Source organism: Thermothelomyces thermophilus, chromosome 6 (genome assembly GCF_000226095.1).
Source record: "Thermothelomyces thermophilus ATCC 42464 chromosome 6, complete sequence".
NCBI classification, from domain to species: Eukaryota; Fungi; Ascomycota; class Sordariomycetes; order Sordariales; family Chaetomiaceae; genus Thermothelomyces; species Thermothelomyces thermophilus.
This window is the reverse complement of record NC_016477.1, coordinates 3,664,923-3,684,574: the sequence shown is the minus strand read 5'-3', so window position 1 is coordinate 3,684,574 and position 19,652 is coordinate 3,664,923. Positions and strand designations below refer to the sequence as shown.

At 57.4% G+C, this 19,652-nt stretch overlaps 6 protein-coding genes across 6 annotated transcripts; 4 read left to right on the top strand and 2 right to left on the bottom strand.

The window, feature by feature from the left end:
* Window positions 1-1,057: 1,057 nt before the first annotated feature.
* Window positions 1,058-2,834, bottom strand: MYCTH_2311065 (uncharacterized protein). The gene is made up of 2 exons (XM_003666361.1): window positions 2,209-2,834; window positions 1,058-2,130 (listed from the first exon to the last, which is right to left on the bottom strand). The coding sequence occupies exons 1-2, from the start codon at window positions 2,621-2,623 to the stop codon at window positions 1,142-1,144; spliced, it is 1,404 nt and encodes a 467-aa protein (XP_003666409.1). The 5' UTR covers window positions 2,624-2,834; the 3' UTR covers window positions 1,058-1,141.
* A 907-nt stretch (window positions 2,835-3,741) lies between these two features.
* MYCTH_2311062 (uncharacterized protein) lies at window positions 3,742-5,859 on the top strand. Its single transcript, XM_003666360.1, has 3 exons — window positions 3,742-4,089; window positions 4,200-5,074; window positions 5,162-5,859. Exons 1-3 carry the CDS (start codon window positions 4,039-4,041, stop codon window positions 5,655-5,657), a joined length of 1,422 nt encoding a protein of 473 aa, XP_003666408.1. The 5' UTR covers window positions 3,742-4,038; the 3' UTR covers window positions 5,658-5,859.
* A 3,135-nt stretch (window positions 5,860-8,994) lies between these two features.
* MYCTH_39233 (uncharacterized protein) lies at window positions 8,995-9,790 on the top strand (the record flags this gene model as incomplete). The annotated part of the gene is made up of 3 exons (XM_003666359.1): window positions 8,995-9,177; window positions 9,235-9,333; window positions 9,419-9,790. 3 exons carry the CDS (start codon window positions 8,995-8,997, stop codon window positions 9,788-9,790), a joined length of 654 nt encoding a protein of 217 aa, XP_003666407.1.
* A 2,704-nt stretch (window positions 9,791-12,494) lies between these two features.
* MYCTH_2084107 (uncharacterized protein) lies at window positions 12,495-13,349 on the top strand. The gene is made up of 2 exons (XM_003666358.1): window positions 12,495-13,088; window positions 13,167-13,349. Exons 1-2 carry the CDS (start codon window positions 12,967-12,969, stop codon window positions 13,273-13,275), a joined length of 231 nt encoding a protein of 76 aa, XP_003666406.1. The 5' UTR covers window positions 12,495-12,966; the 3' UTR covers window positions 13,276-13,349.
* A 952-nt stretch (window positions 13,350-14,301) lies between these two features.
* On the top strand, window positions 14,302-17,117 carry MYCTH_2311055 (uncharacterized protein). The gene is made up of 3 exons (XM_003666357.1): window positions 14,302-14,648; window positions 14,725-16,413; window positions 16,482-17,117. The coding sequence occupies exons 1-3, from the start codon at window positions 14,408-14,410 to the stop codon at window positions 17,033-17,035; spliced, it is 2,484 nt and encodes an 827-aa protein (XP_003666405.1). The 5' UTR covers window positions 14,302-14,407; the 3' UTR covers window positions 17,036-17,117.
* Window positions 17,118-17,276: 159 nt separating this feature from the next.
* On the bottom strand, window positions 17,277-19,412 carry MYCTH_2311053 (uncharacterized protein). Its single transcript, XM_003666356.1, has 4 exons — window positions 18,630-19,412; window positions 18,480-18,573; window positions 17,749-18,425; window positions 17,277-17,661 (listed from the first exon to the last, which is right to left on the bottom strand). The coding sequence occupies exons 1-4, from the start codon at window positions 19,329-19,331 to the stop codon at window positions 17,518-17,520; spliced, it is 1,617 nt and encodes a 538-aa protein (XP_003666404.1). The 5' UTR covers window positions 19,332-19,412; the 3' UTR covers window positions 17,277-17,517.
* Window positions 19,413-19,652: the final 240 nt, after the last annotated feature.

Sequence of the window (19,652 nt, the reverse complement as noted above, 5' to 3'; positions counted from 1 at the left end):
GTGCGCCTTCAGCATCTGCGGCAGCCCTACCTCGAAGTCCGGATGGGGAAAGATCATGGCAGACTCTACAGCTCACCATCCCCCCGCGCCCCCGCCCCCCGGCTGAAGTCACTCTCGGCTGCTTCTATGATGATCCCTGTCGCCGCTCGTTCTTAAGTGATGCCTCTTAATAATGTGTCGTGCGAACCCGCACTAGATGAAAGCCTTAACCCTTGGTGTTCCGCTGCTCGTGGACAAGTACAAGACATACATTAGGTACTTACAGCGCGCCCGTCTGAACGGCCATGTCCCCGTCGTGGGTCGCGGTTGTGGTGCAGATGGCGCACAGCCAGCTGTCAACGCGATCTCTGCTGGGCTAGGTATGCATGTCGCAAGATCCGCGCCAGGCAACGACTTCGACCGGAAGCCACTGCCGACTGCACCTTGCTTGACGATGCGGTGGAGAATGGGCGAATCACGTACCCGCTCACCCGCTCGGCGACACACCGCCGCGTCGACACCGCGGCTTGGGGACAGGGCATCGCACTTGATCGATCAACGCCAGGATGCCCTTTTTCTCCAACTTTCAGTTGTCCAATAGTTATGGAGGGATGACAGTGAAGTGATAACAAAGCAGAGGAAAAAAACAGAGGCGCAGAGCGTCTTGCCTGAGGGGGGGGATGTCGAAGAGTGAAGAGAGGCAGGGAGAATATGAAGTCCAGAGATTCCATTCTTGGTTTCCTTTTCCTTGAACAATGGGAGAATGAGAGGGTTCTAGATTGTGCCATCTGGGGCTAGGAGAACCTCACCTGAAGTATTGAGATCCGCGGCTAGTTCATGTAGAAAGTGATGCTGATCAAAGACTATGCTCGTCATTCAACGCCGTCATGCAATGCCTCAAATGGGGTATCGTAAGAGCTGGCGGTCATAAGAGCTGGTGAGACATTGCCACCTCCAACCGCTCAAACCACGCCCAACGCTGATGCATAAACTCAGACCGTTTCGATATACCTCTTCATCTCCCTTTTTTTTTCCACGAACGTCAGCTTGTCTCTAGCTATCTCCTTCCATAACCAAAGGGGAGAAGAGAGTGGGATGCAGAAAAAGGGGGCGCGGGAGGAAAGAGGAGGGAGGGAAGGAAGGAGAGAGAGAGAGAGAGAGCTCACCAGTCTGTCACGGCCTCATCCCACAGCCGAATCTCATGGGCCCTCGTGCCCCCAAAGTGGTCCACAAACTCGTCGCCAAACACCTCGCGCGCGATGCTGCCCTTGCGCATGAACCTATCGTTCGCCTCGCGCAGCGTCTTGGCCAGCCGGACGCCCATATCCGAGCTGCCGCCCACATCCTCGCCCTTGCCGAGGGGAGGGCAAGGGAAGTCCAACTTCTTCTCGACGCCACGCCAGCCCAGCGCGAGAACGGCCGCCAGCACGTAATAGGGGTTGGCGTCCGCCCCCGGGACGCGGACCTCGAACCGCGTGGCCCCCGGCTTGGAGGTCGGCGGGGCTATCAGTCGGATCGAGGCGGCGCGGTGTTCCAGGCCCCACGAGACCGTGACGGGCGCCCAGAAGTTCTCGACCAGGCGCTTGTAGCTGTTGATCGTGGGCGCCACCATGGGCATGACGTCCGGGAGACCCTCCAGGATGCCGGCTAGAAAGTGCCGCCCCAGGTCGGAGAGGTAGGCCACATCCGGGTAGGGCGGGTTCGGGTCCGCCTCGCCGCGGTACAGCAGGTTGTCCCCGTTCGCATCGACCAGCGAGATGTGCATGTGCCCGCTGTTGCCCGGGAGCCCCTGCTTGGGCTTGGCCATGAAGCAAGGCGTGATGCCGTGCTTAATCCCCAATGACTTGACGACATACTTGAACAGGCTCGCCCGGTCCGCCATCTGTCCAAGCTCACCAAATTCCAGCGCGGCCTCGTAGACGCCCGGCCCACTCTCGGTATGCCACCCTTCGATGTCGCACTTGAATGCCCGACACGTGTTGAAGATGTCGTAGTAGTAATCTTGGTTGTGGACGGGTCGCGTCAGGCTGTAGCCGAACATGCCTTCAGTCAAGGACGGGAGCGAGTGGGGTGGGTTCTCTTGGAGGTATGCGGCGGTGGATTGCTTGCCGTTGGATAACGGCGTCTTGAACTGGTAGAACTCGTACTCGGCTGTGGCATGACGGCGTCAGCTGCGCGTCCCGATCGCTGGTGTAACGGGACGATCTGATCCCCATCCCCGTCACTCACCCCCGGCCATGGCGCCGAAGCCCTTGGTTGCCAGCTTGTCCAGCTGCGTCTTGAGCAATCCCCGCGGACATGCCGGCACCGGCTCCTTGGTAAGGGGATCGAAGAAGCTGACCAGGAAGAATGGCACGTTGTTCTCCCAGGGGATACGCCGAAAGCTGCTGAGGTCCGGCACGGCAATGATGTCTCTATACCCGTTCTCCTTGTTGCTGACCTTCAGCTCCTGCAAGTAGGTCATGTCGTGCATGTCCCAGCCGAAAATGACGGAGCAGAAACCGAAGCCGCTCTGGGCGATGGAAAGGAACTTTTTCTTGGAGACGAGCTTGCCGCGCAGCATGCCATCGGCGTCAATACCGGCCAGTTTAACCGACGTGTCATTCTCAAGCAGGCCCGGCAAGTCGTCTACGGTTATCTCCATGGTGAAGAGTTCTATTTCGCGTCTCGACTACCTAATCTCGCAGTGGAAAAATCGTTGGGCGTTTGTAGGTTCGGACGATGCGCAGTTAAAAAAAAAAGGGTCACAAAACCGAGGAAAAAAAATCTGACCACGGTGAGAAGTTGCGCATGCAGATAACAAATGTGCCTCCGAGAAAAGGTCGAACCTTTTGCTGTTGATGTCGTCAGCGGGGGCAGAGAGGAGATGCGCAGGGTCTCGCGATAAGGGTTCTTGGAGGGGCAGAGCTGATGAATTGAACTGGCCAATCAAGGATGTGGACACGCTCGTGGGAACCCCAAAAAAGCGTCATGCGCTGGGGCCCGGCCAAGGAACCATACTGATTAAGGTCTTGGCGGTGAGGACAGGAAAGAAGGCAAGGAGGATATACACCTCCTCCAGGATTCTGAATCCTAGCGCGGTACTTGCGCCAATAGGAGATTTTGCGGGCGACCCATGTACCACGCTAGGATTCAGAATCCTGGAGGAGGTGTACACGACCTGCTAGGGTGGCACTAAAACCAAGGTTAAAACATAATATTCTTCGTTTAAATCTTTGTCTGTCTTGATGCTTCAATATGCATCATATCTCGGGTCCAAAACTTGTAGCATTCGAGGACATTCAGGTACGGAATGCGTGGTGGGGAGTCCGTCATCCGTACTGGCACACTCCACGTGCAATTCATGATAAGGAGTTGCTTGTGAGATAAACGAGATCCGGACCTTGGCCAAGAGAGATACCCTGCAGATTGATCAACTTGTTTTGATGGCTCAATAAAAACCAGCAGTTAACACTTGGGCACGGCTCGCACACACACATTGCAGTGTAATTATACTGCCTTCTCGGGCTTTGCTGTGGAGTCAGGGCAATCGTAGTGAAATCCGTCCTCCTTTCACAAGGTCGGGGATGGGGAGCGGTCAGCTTGAGTGGCGAGCCGCAAAAGCCGAGGGATGCTGCCCCAGCTCCATTGGCCAATGGGTTATTCCCCAGAACCGTTTGTCCGGGGAACGGCAGCCCATGCGGGGCACCGACGGCTTTCCTCGGCTTGGGGATGCGTGACGTGCGAAGGGCTGGGGTCGGCAAATCAAAGAGGCCCCCGGCTGCAGTTGCACATGCAGAAGAAGGGGCATTCGCTGAGACAATTAAAACTCTCCGATCACTCGAGAATTTGAATTCAATTGTTTTTCCCTATTATAGAGAATTCGAAAGCTGTCGTAAGACAACTACGCCTTCTAACCCGCGATCGCTTGTCACGTTCGCGAAGCCGCCAGCAACAGGGATAGCTCGGCACCCCGCACGCCGCTGCCAGAACCCGAGTAAATAAATTGGGAACCGGCCAAATCTCTCTCGATCATCAAGTCCGCATTTCGTGGCAGGAGGAACATCATAACATCACACAATGGCATTGAATCTGAGGACGGGACGGCGCGCCCTGACCGGGGCCCTGCGGGTAAGCCAGACGAATATAGTGATGCCCCGGATTTTCTCCTCATCCCCCCGTTTGTCTTGGCCGATCGAGAGGAAAACGTCGAGAGGATAGCAATCGCTGACTGCCAGCAGCCCTTTGTGACTCCCCTTTGCCATGCGCGCCGGTCATACGCGACCGCCGAGCCTGACCTTAAGACGACGCTCAAGGAGGTTATCCCCGAGAAGCGTGAGCTGCTCAAGAAGGTCAAGGCCCACGGGTCCAAGGTCATCGGCGAGGTCAAGGTTGAGAACACCATTGGCGGCATGCGCGGGCTCAAGGCCATGGTTTGGGAGGGCTCCGTGCTCGACGCCAACGAGGGCATCCGCTTCCACGGGCGCACCATCAAGGACTGCCAGAAGGAGCTGCCCAAGGGCAAGACGGGCACCGAGATGTTGCCCGAGGCCATGTTCTGGTTGCTGCTGACCGGCAAGGTGCCCTCGGTCAACCAGGTCCGCCAGTTCTCGCGCGAGCTTGCCGAGCAGGGTCAACTGCCCGACTTCGTCAACAAGATGCTCGACAATTTCCCGCGCGACCTGCACCCCATGACCCAGTTTGCCATTGCCGTCTCGGCCCTCAACTACACCTCCAAGTTTGCCAAGGCCTACGAGAAGGGCCTCAGCAAGGCCGACTACTGGGAGCCCACCTTTGACGACTGCATTTCGCTGCTCGCCAAGCTGCCCACCATTGCCGCCAAGATCTACCAGAACTCCTACCGCGGCGGCGGCCCGCTGCCTGCCGAGATCGACTTCGAGCAGGACTGGTCCTACAACTTCGCCGCCATGCTCGGCAAGGGCGGCCCGGAGAACGAGAACTTCCAGGACCTCCTGCGCCTGTACCTTGCCCTGCACGGCGACCACGAGGGCGGCAACGTCTCGGCCCACACGACACATCTAGTGGGTAGCGCTCTGAGCGACCCCTTCCTCAGCTACAGCGCCGGTCTGCAGGGTCTGGCCGGACCGCTGCACGGGTATGCTTCTCCCCCCCCTATCCTCAGTCCCGGCTCGCCCTCTTTGTGGACAAGACAGAAACACTAACTAACATACCTCCCACACAGCCTCGCCGCCCAGGAAGTCCTTCGCTGGATCCTCCAGATGAAGGAAGCCATTCCGGAGTCCTACACCGACCAAGACGTGCAGGACTACCTCTGGGCGACTCTCAACTCGGGACGGGTCGTTCCCGGCTACGGCCACGCCGTCCTGCGCAAGCCCGACCCGCGCTTCGAGGCCCTCATGGACTACGCCGCCGCGCGGCCGGAGATTGCCCGCGACCCGGTCTTCAAGCTGGTCCAGACCAACAGCCGCATCGCGCCCGAGGTGCTCAAGAAGCACGGCAAGACAAAGAACCCCTACCCCAACGTCGACAGCAGCTCCGGCGTCCTGTTCCACCACTACGGCTTCCACGAGACCCTCTACTACACTGCCACCTTTGGCGTGAGCCGCGGCTTGGGTCCCCTGGCCCAGCTGATCTGGGATCGGGCCCTTGGCCTGCCAATTGAGCGGCCCAAGAGCATCAACCTGGCTGGTATCCTCAAGGAGGTTGAGAAGCAGTAAGGGGTTGGGTCATCTGGGGCCAGCAGACGGGGAAGTCAATGAGGATGGGAAAAGTTGATCATGTAGCGTGCTCTGTTGAGAGATGTATGTACAACGTACTTATTATTGCAATGCATTTGCTTCAGGCGGCATGCATTTGTGTCTCTGCGCCGTCTTTGCGCGGGGAAAATGCATTGGCGTTTGTCAAGTCACGCCACTTCCGCAGCGTCTTCCATGGTCTGTCTGTTACGTTAACCCTCTCTCCGACCTTCAGCCTCCGCCCGACGATAGATCAGACAAAAAAAAGGGAAGAGGGGAGCGGAGAAGGGAGGTGGTTCAGAGGTTGTCGTATCGTTGTAACCCCTTTGCTTCTCCGCATTCTCCGCATCCATTCCAACGTCCTGGCGGATGAAGATGCTTCATGCGCTGTGCGGTACCAGTCTTTTGGGATGGGGGCCTCCCCCCCCCTTTTTACCCCCCTCCCCTTGGTTCTTGGCGGGAGGATCATGTCGATCATGGGTGCAGCAGACGGCATGGCGGTTTCCGTAATCCGATCTGATGCGCGGTCAACCATCCCCAAGACGGTCAGTCATGGGCAGTGGTCACTTTGTGTCTTCCGGCGTTCCGGTCGAGCCCCGGGGTCTCATCCCCTTACGGTTAGCAGCTCGCCTTCACATCCGCTGCTCCTCAGCCTGGTAACTATCCGGAACGGGGTCCTGCCCGTGGAGGACATGAGCACATGTGTACCAGGTCCAGGGCCCAGAACTTGACCGTTCTGGTGCTGGCGAACGATATTTTCGATCCCGTGCTCTCATGCCCGTGGATCCGTACTGCTCTTATGTACATGGTGGTGGTAGTAGGCAGGCAGTGTGCAGCGTCTGCGCGAACAGGACGTGGACCTTCGCTACTAACGTCGATTTATCACAGCGAACACGAAGCGTACGACTCGGTTCACTCTTCTCATCGAGCCCGGTTTTGTTGCTTCGCCGACTGGCATCACACAATATATACGGATTACAATATACCCTGTTGCTATTCTTATCTTTGTGATACCGACGACTCAAGAGGGAGGGTACCAGCAAAATCGTGGAAGGCATATTGGGTTCCGTGCCAAATAAGTGCACCAGTGGTGAGAGGGCCGTCCATGGAGATTGCCATGACGAGAGGGTCCTTGAGCAAGATCAGCCACGAAAGTTCGTAGACGACCCCTAGGTACGATGCGCGCCAACTGCCTCCCCCTCGTGCGTGGAGCAGCAGGAGCGGTACCGTGCAGGTGGCTGACAGGACTGCAACTTCAACTTGCAACTGCAATATGGCGTTTCCATGGTTATGAGAGGGGGAATATTGGGAGCTCAGCCCCGGATTCTAGCCTGGCACCAACATGGGTTACCGTATTTGGATTGTTTTTCCCCCAGCGGTGTTGGTTGCGGAGTGAATGAAGGACCGTGATGGCTGGTACTTGAGTCGGCTTCATTTTTTGGCCGGCTATTCATTGACTGTTCCTAAACGGGACTTACTCGTCCGAGGTTCTGTTGCATGCCACGAAGGACCGTTCCGGGTTGGTCGACGTTACATCGAACCTGATCCTGCTGATTGTGGGCCAGGGGCATTGTCTGGATCCGATCCCGAGATTCAGACCCGGACTTCCGCAATTGAGGGGAGAATTGCACAGGCCAAGCAGCCCTAGAAAGCTCTGGAAAATGAGGCGTTATGAATAACCGGACTTCTCTGACAGGAAGCCGAAGAGGCGGGTATCACGGTAAATGGAGTGGTGTGTGTCTTACCTCGTACATGCAGTGCAGGCTGAGGGACGCTCCGGGCAGCGACTGGCAGCTCGACCAGGTATTCCCATTACTCCTCCGTATGGCAAGAACGGTATGGCAGAACCATGGTTGAGCGAAAGTTGGTGCGAGCTATTGAGAGGCAAGCCCAGGCTGCAACGGGCAAACGCCGTTCTTGTGGCAAAACCGTCGATTGTGATGGTGCCTATGAGAGGGACGGTGACGTCCACAGCCAATCCAAACCACTCGTGAGGGCGTATGCCGAGTTGCCGTTGCCGGCGGACGCGGAGATAGGGTGAGCAGGACCTTTGGGGCCCTCATGCACTTGTATCAGCTGACTTGCATTCCCAGCTTACCCCGACGCAGCAAAGATGCAACCATGCCACGACTCAGACTCGCCTTGTTTGCCATGCAGGGAACGTCCCCAGTGGATCCCCAATTAAGCTTAATCAACCAGCCCCTTGCGCCGCCACAAAAATAGTACCTTTTGACGGAGCCAGGTGAGTCTCTGTGTAGCACGGTGGGACGGCTCAACGCGGGCTGCCAGGTCCGGGTTGCAGGAACAGATCAGCACGGGAATTTCCCCGTCGATGTGTTGGATGTCGCCTCTGCCCACTCTGCCGGGTCTGAGCAGCTCAGGGAAGATCGATGGGCTGATTTGCAACTTCGACTCGCCCTGCCATTGCCACGCAGACTCGAGACTACGTCTACTGTATAAGCCCGGCGCCTCCCGTGGCTGGATCTGGAATTCGGGGCGATGCAACGGTGCAGCTCACCGCCCGGCAAACCCGAGACTCCAAGGTTCAGGGACTGGCCCCCGATCCGGTGGGCGGCGATGTTGACATGGCAAAGTTTGGAAACGGTTTCTATAAAAAGAATCAGCTTCATGAAGTGAATGGGGTTTTGTCAGCGACCAGGCCGCGAAACCGAACCGACACGAACCGACTTGGGTCTCGAAGCGGGCTAGGTCGGGTCGATGGTACGCTGTGAGGCGAGCACATAAGAGCTGTGCGTCCCGTCTTAATATCTGTTTCATTTATCCTCACTTCATCCGCAAATTCGGCTTGCCGCGAACCACCGAACCACCACAGCCTAACGAACGTGCGAGAACGACCTCGGGGCCCGGACCAGCCACCAAAGACGACGCGAATTTTTACGTTCCGGAAACAGGCTCTAGCGGCCTCCGCAAGGACGGAGGCAGGGACATCGGCGCAGGCCGCTGGACCCCATAGGGCGGATGCATCAATCTGGATATGCAAATTAACGAAGTCAGACTTGGGGCGCCAAGGACGACCTCGACGCGCGCAACATTCCCTCCGCGGTCGGGAGGGCTGCCGTCTGTGTCGCAATGTGGACGGAATGTGGGAGGAGGCGGGGCTGGCGAGGGGAGCACGAAGAGAGTCTGGTTGCCAGAGCTGAGGTGCGAGAAAGGGATATAAAGACCGATCATCGTCATCGACAACGCCGTCTTCTCTCCTTCTTCCAGCACCAGCACAGCCCCTGTCCGCACTCTCAAACTCCCCCAAAGCATCCTCAGGTCTTGAACAACCCGGTTTCGTTGCTCCAAGTCAGCCAAAATGCGTTCCATCGCGTTCCTCCTTCCCGCGCTCGTCGCCGCCGGCCCCATCGGTCCGGTCGTTGGCAATGATGGCTGGGCCGATGCTCCGGACCCCAAGGAGATCCAGATCGTCTCGGCCAGCTTCTCTGGCAACGGATGCCCCCAGGGAACCGTGTCCACCAGCATCTCCCCCGACAAGACCGTGCGTCTCTCTTGCCTTCCACGGTTCGATCTACCGGACACTGACAACCCCGTATAGGTCATCACTTTCGGCTTCGACGCGTTCCAGACCTACATCGGGCCTGGCTTCAACCCCACTGAGAGGAGCAAGAACTGCCAGCTCCACTTGAACCTCCAGGTAGGTGGCAGCAGCTGACCAGTATCTCCTCTCGAGAGACGGCGGCCCAAAAACGCGATGCTGACCTGTCTCGCCTCCCACGTAGTACCCCAGCGGCTTCCAGTTTGCCGTGCTCGAGAGCACGTACCACGGCTACGCACAGCTCGAGACGGGCGTGACGGGCACCTTCTACAGCACGTACTACTTCAGCCAGGACGCGTCGGCCACGACGACGACGCAGACGTCCATCACGGGCGGCGGCATCTGGGAGCAGGGCCAGGTGTACACCAAGACGGACCAGATCCCGACGGCCAGCTACATCTTCTCGCCGTGCGGCGCCAATGGCATCCTCAACATCAACAACCGCATTGCCCTCACCAGCACCAACTCGTCCGCCATCGGCCTCATCACTGACGACGATGCCACCGTTGCCCTCACTCAGCAGATCAACATCGCGTGGCGCTCGTGCGGCAACTAAGTGCTCCCCAGTCGTCTGCGTCGTGGGCGGATAGGGTAGTCCACCTGGTGGTTGGTTCTTGGAGGCCTGGGAGGGGCGGTATGGTGGTGGTCACCCGTTCCCACTCGGAAGATACGACTGCATTAGGCCTTGGGACGCGTGGCTGGCAGTTTCAGCGGTCTTCCATCCCTCAAAGATGGCGGGTGCGGAACCAAAACGGATGTAATCCGAAGCGCAGACGCAGTGGCCTGAACCGGGCGGGACGCTTGATCGCCTTGGGAGGTCCTTGGGCGGGACTGTCCGCTTTCTCACTTTCTTGAAATTCCCCTCCTATTTCCTTTTTTCCGCAATGTCTCGAGTTTTCTGTTAGTAGCCCAAGTCAATCAAGCCGATCACACAATGCTGGACTGGTCTCCGAGGGTGCGTGACATATGATTGTCCGGTCGACAACGAAATAACCGCATATCGGGCGGGAGTGACTTCGCCCAGCAAAGCAGTGTGTTAAATCCGTCGACCGGGTAGCTTGCTATCTGCAAATGAGAATGGGCCGAGAGACTCGCAAGAGGAGTATCCTTGCTGTGCCAGTACCTCAATATCCGGAGAACTCAATGTGGAGGCTTCTTGTCAGCGTTGAGCTTCACTCATGAGGCATTGACCACCGGTGGGGAAAGTCAGGCTGCCTCATTAACGCACAAGGGCAGAACAGGCCAGCTAAGAACTGGATGTAACCAGACCAGATCTTTGGGAGAACCAGAGTGGGATAGATCGTGATCATGTAGACCAAATCGGCAGTGGGTATTCGGATGTCCCGGTGGGGGTTGGCGTGACGCCGTAGAACTCTCGTGGCAAGCTCCACTCTGGACCATTCACGAGGGATGTGTTTCCAGCGCGTGCCATGTTGAACATTGGTGAGATGCCGCAAAGAGGGTTGCTGGCATCCTGGGTCGCCTAAAGTTTGTCTTCCAGTGTGGGTATCGCTTCAAGCTGGGCAGCAGCGTAAGGCAATGCCCTATAATTACTCCGTAGCACAAACCAACGCTGTACTCCGTATGGACATATGGCCCTTATGCGGCTTGGGCTAGGCATGCAGAGAAGGGGTTCGACAGGGGAGAGCTCGGAGCGTAATGAAGTGTTGGAAAAGAGATCCCTGGATTCGGTTGGCTAAGAAGCTGCTCGCGTGCAATGTCGGATGCTGATGCCATGGTCGGCCTTTGTTCCGCCAATGATTTTTGATTACTGCTGCTGCGGTTTATAAAACGGCAGGGTAATAGTGTCCCAAGTTGCTTGGAGGTGGCGTTGCAAGTTGCTTAATCGTAATATCCATGTTTCGGTTCCGGCACCCGGAAATGACGATGGTGAAACTGGTTAGTTGCGGGAGGGACGAGATTCGCCCCATGCTGTGCGTGTGCACCACAACCATGCAGTAATTACGTATGTGCGGAATACTCCGTAGTGAATAGTTAGCGTTAACTTGAATAACTAGAAAGGGAAAAGACAAGGAAAAAGAAAAAGAAAAAGGAAGGAAAGAAAACAAAGCAAAAGAGCAGGAAAGGAGAAAAGAGCAAATGATACAGAGGAAAGAAAAATAGTCGCTTTGGTTGAGGGCAGGGAAGTCGCGTTGCTGGTGCTGAGATGTGCACTGGTTCCCTCAACGCTGTTCGAATTTTAGGCTCAGTTTCACTCACAAAATGACAGCTTTACCCACTTGGATAGGTTTAAGAGTGACAGCTGGGATGGATCGTTGGCTATCGAGCTGGGCTCTTTTCCCCCCTTTCTTCGGCTGCTCCAACGCTTGAGGGATCTCTGCTGGTCGGAGCCAGGCCGCGGGCACCCTTGATCCGCGCAACAGCGGCTTTGGTGCGTGATCTCGCGTCGGCCTCGCTTGCTGCTACCTCATACAGGGGTTCAGGGCGATCAATGCAGCACTGGTCAACTGACAGCACGCAATTGGGCGGCGTCGGGGAACCAACTCTCTCCAAACCTTGTCTCGTGGGGGTCCAGAACCCCAGAGAGCGGGAGGCTCCTGCCATCTTGGGAAAGCAAAGGCGCAAACCCTCGGCTTGCGCTGCTTGACAAATCATCCAATCCGCTCTTGCTTTTTGTCTCGTTTGTCGTGAGCTGCGATAATCATCGTCTAATTGGGATACATCTTGATCAGCACAACACTCGTAAAGTGTACGCCATTGCCTTCTTGTGCTTCAAACGTAGCGCCGTGTCTGATATGTCTTGCCCCCACAGCGAACTTTGCAGTGGCGAGGTTGAACAACGTTCCAAGACTCAGATCGCGATTATTTTCCGAGACCAATGGAATCGACCAAGTTTGGTTGTCCTGTAGCTCGAAATAATAGCCTGCTGAAGACAGCTGCGGGGCAGCGCGCCGGAGTGAAAGCTACTGGAGACCTGATATACACTAGAGTCGGGGCTCCTGCACGTTTCAGAAAGGTCAACTCCACTTCCCCAGCGCTCCCTACTACAGTAGGTAGTTGGTGTAAAACACTACTGTGTAGTTACTCTCCGTATGGTGGCGTGCTTGCTGCCCTTCGACGAAACGCCTCCTGCTCCCAGGTCCCTGGTCCCGGGAAGCCGGCAGGCCGGCCACCTGGATACGCCAAAAGCAAAAGGCACCAAAAGGATCAGTGCCCACTGCGCTAAAGTTAGCGACAAGGGCCCAAATTACGACTTCTCCTCTTCGCCACGGTCAGCTGAACCTTTACCCCATGGGCATGCGCGCGCCTCATGGCGTGTCTTGTGTACGGCAAAAGATTGCTGTGAATGGCATGGAGCAAGCCCCTGTCCCAACGTCTTCGGTGACACCAGCCGGTTCCAAGTCGCCGTCTTGGGACTCCCGGATTGCCTTCCGTTCCCCGATCGGAGATTTCTGGGCCAAAGTCGGCGCAACCTTAATCCTTCGTGAGCGCCTCGTTCTCACCTCGCTGCAGCCCGACAAATCGAGCAATTGAGTCAGGCGGCTAGGTGCAATTGAGGATTACCTGAAAAAGTGACCTTCCTCTCAAGCCGATTACAGCGGGTATCTAACTTCCCTACGCTACAAGACCAACAGGCCGGCCTCCGTTCTACCTCTCAAGACTTCCCGTCAATTCAAGTGTGCCGCTCTTTTTCCCAACATCGCCTTGCCGTCGCGCCTCGGACCCGCTGCCGGATTCTCACTGCATTCATCACAGCTTTTCTCGAACAACATGTGCAAATTTATCCAGCGGGAGTATCTCTGCGGACATCAACGGTTCATCGCCTCGGAATGGTGCGATGTCTACACCATGACACACAAGCGATGCCCGCCCGAGATAACACATTATGAATAGTACGTCTCTCCAGGGCCAGAGAGCTCTCCACCAAGGCCTCATACAATTGTGTGACTGACGGAATCTCGCAACTCTAGTGTCCCACAACTACTCTGCGGCGACTGCAAGGCGAAGAACCAGCCTCCTGTCCCATGGGAGTCTATGATCAAGCGACACAGCAACAATCGCGCCATCTCTTCTCTCTAACACTCGTTCTACTGCGGCTGGGGTATGGCGTTGGCTTGTATTTTGGCTCTCGAGTGTCCAGGCAGAGATGCCTGACTTCGGTTGTTTACTCGTGCTAGCATTGGCGTTTGGGTTTGGATTCGGGTTGTGCTGGCGTCTGGTCTGAATCTGAAGGTGTTGAAGAGGGGGCGCAATGGAGGAGGAGAGGCAACATCCCATCTCTTTTGATTACGGTTTCTTTCTTTGGGGATTAAACGGGAGGGAGAAGCATGCCGTACCTCTCTGAGCGCTGGATTTCTTGTTCATCAGTTCATTCACTGCGTCTGATGGTCGGCTGTCGAGATTGTCTAGGGCATTGTCTTCACATAGAGCTACAGCAGCTGCAAATATCCAGTACAGTACAAAATATAGACCACTTTTCGCCTTGGGCGTGCCCGTGCGGAAACATGTCCCCCCCCTCCCCCTTCTCTCCTTTTCCCCTTTGCAGTCGCCGAAAGGATCGCTTGCGGCTCTGGGCCGTGTGGTTTTCAACCAGGCCAAAAGCATTTCCATGTGTGAGAGCCCAAGTTCAAACCCTAACCCTGATCCCAAGTCCAGGCTCCAACCAATGTGGCAACGAAACTAGTGATTTGCTTCGCAGTATGCTACTGTGAGCAATCCGTACATACATACCTTAGCTAATCTACATCGGTTACACCTGTTCCGAAAGTTTGGCAGGGTACCTACCAGTTATACTACAGTACTAACATGGAATCCCGTCGTCTTCGTTGTGGGGGATACCATGTCAATCGCCAACCCACACATCAAGCACCATGCCTTGTTCGACCTGGCCCAGCGACTTTGATAGCGCTCAAAGCGCCGGAGAAGCATGTTTCCCTCCTATCGTCTTGGCCCGCAACCTCCCCAAACCCGGTCAATTTAACATCCTAACTTATTCATAACACCGACCCCTCCTTCATTCCTTCTCGAGTGCATTTGCTCACTGACAACGGATCTTTCGGCAAACGTTCAAGTTTTTTGCCCGACTTTTCGCTTCTCTCTGATTAATTACCCCGCAGCGTTGGGTCGCCCACACAGACACTTGGCAAACTGGCGCCTCGCTCACTCCCGAGTCCTGATCATCCCTCCATAGTGTCCGATACGCACCAACAAGATGATGAGGGCACACCTTGAACAGAGGCAGCAGCGGCAGCACTTCGAACGTGGTGCTGCCGGCATCAGCGGCTCCGCCTTCCCCCCGCTACAGAACCGGGCTGGCGAAAGCGATAGCCCTTATGTCCGCCGCCACGCCGATACCCCCGTAGCATGGCAGGTGCTCGATGCAGAGACCCTCGCCAGGGCGACGGCCGAAAACAAGCCGATCTTCATGCACATCGGCTTCCAAGCAGACCACTGTGAGTCCCCGCATCAGCCTGCGTCACCACCCTTTTTCTCCATGTGCCCGATCTAACCAGACCAAACTCCAACCAGTCTGCCACCTGACAACCCAAGACTCCTTCTCCAACCCATCCGTCGCTGCCCTTCTCAACAACTCCTTCATTCCCATTCTCGTCGACCGCGAGGAGCGCCCGGACCTCGATACGATCTACCAGAACTATAGCGAGGCCGTCAACGCGACAGGCGGCTGGCCGCTCAACCTCTTCCTCACTCCGGATCTGTATCCCATCTTTGGCGGCACCTATTGGCCCGGCCCGGGAACCGAACACAGCAGCGCCGCGGCATCGGCGGCAGGTGGTGGTGGTGGCGGCGGCGGCGGGGGCAGCGGGACGGGGGCCATCTCCCGCGGCTCGGCGGGCGAGGAGTCGTACAGCGACTTCCTGGGCATCGCCAAGAAGATACACAAGTTCTGGGTGGAGCAAGAGGAGCGGTGCCGGCGAGAGGCATTCGAGATGCTGCACAAGCTACAGGACTTCGCGCAGGAGGGGACCTTTGGCGCCGGCGCCACGCTCCCGGTTTCTGCGACCCCCGTGGCGAGCGCCGGCGCGGGTCCGGCCCCGGTGAGCGTGGACCCCGGGGATCTGGATCTAGACCAGCTCGACGAGGCGCTCGCCAGGATCACCAAGATGTTTGACCCGGTAGACTACGGCTTCGGGACGCCCAAGTTCCCCAACCCGGCCCGGCTGTCCTTCCTGCTGCGCCTGGCCCAATTTCCGGGGGAGGTACGTGATGTCATCGGGGACGAGGAGGTCGAGAACGCGGTCAGGATGGCGCTGGGCACGCTGCGGCGCATCCGGGACGGCGCGCTGCGCGACCACGTCGGCGCCGGCTTTATGCGGTTCAGTGTCACGAGCAACTGGAGCATGCCGCACTTTGAAAAGATGGTCGGAGAGAACGCGCTGCTGTTGGGCGTTTTTCTCGACGCCTGGCTAGGGCTTCCACGGGACGCTGGCAAGGGGCCGGCGCTGGACGACGAGTTCGCCGACGTGGTCCTTGAACTCGCCGACTACCTCACGAGCCCTATTGTGCGCGTGGCCGAAGGCGGCTTCGTGTCGAGCGAGGCGGCAGATTCCTTCTACCGCAAAGGCGACCGGCATATGCGAGAAGGAGCGTTCTACACCTGGACGCGCAGGGAATTCGACCAGGTGGTTGGTGGCGGATCCAGCGACGACCACGCGAGCACAGTTGCTGCGGCGTACTGGGACGTGCAGGAGGACGGAAACGTGGCGCAAGAGCAGGACCCGTTCGACGAGTTCATCAACCAGAATATCCTCTCGGTTAAGGCGAGTGCCGCCGAGCTGTCGAAGCAGCTCGGCATCCCCCCATCCGAGATCAAACATCTTGTCTCGGTTGCGCGCGAGAAGCTTCGTGCGCACCGGGAAAAGGAGCGTCCCCGTCCACCGAGGGACGAGAAGATCGTCGTGAGCACCAACGGGATGGTCATCTCGGCGTTGTCGAGGACAGCGGCTGCTCTTCGGTCGCTTGAAGGCGAAAGAGCGGACAGGTATCTCCAGGCCGCGAGAGATGCGGCCGCCTTCATCAAGGAGAACTTGTGGGATGGAGCCAACAGCAAAGGTAACCCACTACATCGGTTCTTCTGGGAGAGACCAAGTCAAGTGCTCGCTTTCGCAGATGACTACGCCTTTCTGATCGACGGTCTTCTTGATCTCTACAACGCGACCCTGGAGCAGGAGTGGGTTGACTGGGCAAGACAACTGCAAGGTACGGAACATCCCTTCCAATTCATAGACTAAACACTAACAGACGGCCCCCCCTTTCGGAATATACAGACGCCCAGACCAATCTTTTTTACGACGCACCCCTAACAGGTCCCGTTTCCACCGACACCGCTCCCTCTCCGCGACACGCCCATTCAGGCGGCTTCTACTCTACCGAGTCGGAGACCCTCAGCCCAACGATCCTCCGCCTTAAGAGCGGTATGGACAAGTCTCAGCCCTCGACCAACGCCGTGTCGGCGTCGAACCTGTTCCGGCTGGGCACGCTGCTGGGGGTGGATGCCTACCTCATACAGGCGCGGGAGACGGTCAACGCCTTCGAGGCCGAGATCCTGCAGTACCCGTGGCTGTTTGTCAGCCTGCTGACCGGGGTCGTCACGGCGCGGCTGGGCGTGAAGAGGGTGGAGCTGAGGAAGGGGGACGAGGAGGGTCTGCAGAGGTGGTACACCACGCCAAGGGCCGAGGCCGCCGTCTTGATCCTGGTCGGGGACGAGGAGTCCAAGGAGACCACTGCGAAGGGGCAAGGACAGAGCTGTTCGTCAGAAGCGGGGCTCGAGGAGAGGGTGAAAGGGTTGGCGATTGGGGATCGATCGGGTCGTGAGGAGTGACCAAGACGGAACTGCAAAGTTCGTGCTACGTTGATGATATCGGCGTTCTTGAGGTTTGCATCAGACATGGGAGGGAGGGCTGCATAAAAACAAATGGTGAGATTTAGAGAACTAGTTCACATAGGCCCTCCATAAGGGCTGCATCGCAGGTAAACTAGCTGCAATGAGGAGAGTAGGGATGCTGACAAGTGATGCCCGACGCCGTCTTTTCTCTCGATTAACTTCTCCAAATGGGGTATCTAGTCTACAATTTCTCAATGTGTTTCTCGTATCTCCGCTCAACACCACCACCGCACGATTACTATCCCTCTGTCCATGTACTCGCAGCGATACAATAACAAAGGAAGGAGGGACAGCACAGGAACTGCCCACAAATGTGATAGCCGTGAGTTGTGCCCGACTCATGACGTTGCGGGCTCTTCAATCCGATGCGTGGTCCCACAGCCTCGTTTCATTGCGGGAATCAGCGCCTCCTATGGGGTTCACTTAGCCGACGCTCCCCTCCTGTTCATCAAGCCGTGGAAGAAGGCCTGGAGGTTCTCCGTGTTCATGGCGGGCGTCGAGTCCACGGCTTCCTCGGCCGTTGGGCTGTCGGGTTCAGACGACAAGCCGAGAGCTTGACGTTCCTAAACGCGATGTTAGCATTTTCGCAGAGAAAGAGGGAGAGTGTGTGCGCGCGCGTTAGGACTGCGACGGCAAAAGAGTAGGCTCACCTTCAGACGCTGCACCATATCGTCGGCATCCACCTGAATGCCGCCCATATTGAACTGCACGGGGCCAATGTGCTCGAGGACCCTCGCGTCTGTCTTGGCGTCCGAGTGGTCCCCGAGGTGGTCGTCGTCGGCCAACTTCTTGTGGAGTCTATGGTGCGACGCTTCCCGGGCGGCCTCCTCGTTCTTTTGCTTGAACGCCTCCAGGACCTTGAGCTGCTGGGCGAGAAATGTCTGCGTGTCGACCGTCTCAACTTCGAGCTCCGTGGAGTGGGTGTTGCGCCCTGCGAGCTGGAGCGCGTCCATGCTGGGATCATGAACGGATTCTTCATACAGCGCGACCGTGGATCCTTCGGGGTCGGGCTCGGCCACTTCGCGCTCGTCGGCTCCATTGGACTCTCCGTCTCCGCCCTCAGTGCCGTTCTGCCGGGAGCGCGGGAACGGTTGGTCAAGATCTATGGACCAGCCGTTGCTCACGCGGTCGACATCGAAACCGTCCCGGAGGACCCGAATCTTGCCCCACGAGTCCCAATTGGGCGGTATGACGACCTTGTCCCGGTCGATGACGTTGTGTCTGAGAGGCTGCTTTTTGAGAAGAGAGTGTATCCCCAGGCTGGAATGGATGAGTGTCGGAAGCTGAGAGGGGACGGAAGGGGTGGTGTAGATCAAGGAGGCCCCGTCTTTAACAGCGAGGTTAGCAGGATCCGAAACCGGCTGGGTGGCGGCATACTTACGCCTCAATAGCACCGTTCGCATGAACTGCAGGACAGTGTCAAACTCCTCCTCCTTCCAACCCTGGGTCTTTTCCAAGTACTCCATCTTCTCGGCCTGCACATTTGTTAACTGACGAAATGAAAGTTGGCGCGGCTATCGGAGGCCCTCACATTCTGGCAGACGACGCACAGGGGCAAACCGAGCGCGTCTTCCCACTCTCCCGGCCCCAGGGGAAGGCCTATCTCACTGTCTCCTGTAGGAACGGCCGCGGTGCCGTCGAGATTTATTCCGCCGCCCCGTCCCCGATCACGCCACGCCAGCATTACCTCCTCCATGGTCTCCTTGCACTCGTTGCTCAGGGAGACCAGCACTGTCCTCAAGAGCAGGATCCACTCCCGCAGCTGTCGCATCCACTTCCACGGCTGAGACCAATCGAGCAATATCACGATCAGGGTGTTTGCTATCGACTGGGGAGTGAGGATCGGCTGAAGTAGAGAGGCGAAGGCGGGAGAGGGGCTTGTGAGAGTGTAGAGAGAAATGCGTGCCAAGGTGTCTTCTTGGTCCGCATCCAGGACGTCGTAGTACGTGTAACCCAAAGCGAAACTATTTGCGACGGGGGGCACCCGCGAGGCGTTGCGGTCGTGTGCGCGGCGGTCATTGCTGGAGAGCGTCTCGAAGAACTCGCGCTGCGAGTCGACGGAGCCGCCGAGCACTATGAGATTCTTCTCGGGCAGCCGCCGCCCGCTGGCCACCGAGGACAGCATCGAGTTCCATAGCTCCTTCTTCTCGCCTTTGTCCCCGGATTTTGAGTCGGTTCCGGAGCCGACCGAGGCCGTCGTGTAGGTCGAATAGCGATTCGTGTTGCCCGCCATGGCTGCGCTAGCTCAACGTTGAACCGCGGTCTTGCGCATTGGTAACCGGTTGTTTGTCGAAAAGGAGGATGAAGGAAGGCCGCACACGAGGCCAGATCGAGGCTCAAGTTGCTGGCTCGCCGTCTGACTTCGTTTTGCGCATGCCTTCCAAGGTGCGTCAGCTTCAGGGGACGTTCCGTCCTGCCGAAACACGATTCGCTGTTGAGACGCACGGAGACGCGACTTGACCTTCGAAATCGCGAGTGGATCTCTGCGGGATGGAGGAAGTCAGGGGGGCCCCCAAATTGCAGCAGGCCAGCAGACCGCACAACGAGCACTACA

Excerpts from the sequence above, each read along its gene's own strand:
- MYCTH_2311065 (XM_003666361.1), bottom strand. The coding sequence starts at position 2,623 with ATGGAGATAACCGTAGACGACTTGCCGGGCCTGCTTGAGAATGACACG. Across the intron at positions 2,131-2,208 it reads CTTCGGCGCCATGGCCGGGG|CCGAGTACGAGTTCTACCAG; the intron begins GTGAGTGACGGG and ends GTCATGCCACAG.
- MYCTH_2311062 (XM_003666360.1), top strand. The coding sequence starts at position 4,039 with ATGGCATTGAATCTGAGGACGGGACGGCGCGCCCTGACCGGGGCCCTG. Across the intron at positions 4,090-4,199 it reads CCCTGACCGGGGCCCTGCGG|CCCTTTGTGACTCCCCTTTG; the intron begins GTAAGCCAGACG and ends GACTGCCAGCAG. Across the intron at positions 5,075-5,161 it reads CTGGCCGGACCGCTGCACGG|CCTCGCCGCCCAGGAAGTCC; the intron begins GTATGCTTCTCC and ends CCTCCCACACAG.
- MYCTH_2084107 (XM_003666358.1), top strand. The coding sequence starts at position 12,967 with ATGTGCAAATTTATCCAGCGGGAGTATCTCTGCGGACATCAACGGTTC. Across the intron at positions 13,089-13,166 it reads GAGATAACACATTATGAATA|TGTCCCACAACTACTCTGCG; the intron begins GTACGTCTCTCC and ends TCGCAACTCTAG.
- MYCTH_2311055 (XM_003666357.1), top strand. The coding sequence starts at position 14,408 with ATGATGAGGGCACACCTTGAACAGAGGCAGCAGCGGCAGCACTTCGAA. Across the intron at positions 14,649-14,724 it reads CGGCTTCCAAGCAGACCACT|TCTGCCACCTGACAACCCAA; the intron begins GTGAGTCCCCGC and ends AACTCCAACCAG. Across the intron at positions 16,414-16,481 it reads CTGGGCAAGACAACTGCAAG|ACGCCCAGACCAATCTTTTT; the intron begins GTACGGAACATC and ends CGGAATATACAG.
- MYCTH_2311053 (XM_003666356.1), bottom strand. The coding sequence starts at position 19,331 with ATGGCGGGCAACACGAATCGCTATTCGACCTACACGACGGCCTCGGTC. Across the intron at positions 18,574-18,629 it reads TGTGCGTCGTCTGCCAGAAT|GCCGAGAAGATGGAGTACTT; the intron begins GTGAGGGCCTCC and ends ACAAATGTGCAG. Across the intron at positions 18,426-18,479 it reads GCGAACGGTGCTATTGAGGC|ACGGGGCCTCCTTGATCTAC; the intron begins GTAAGTATGCCG and ends TCGCTGTTAAAG.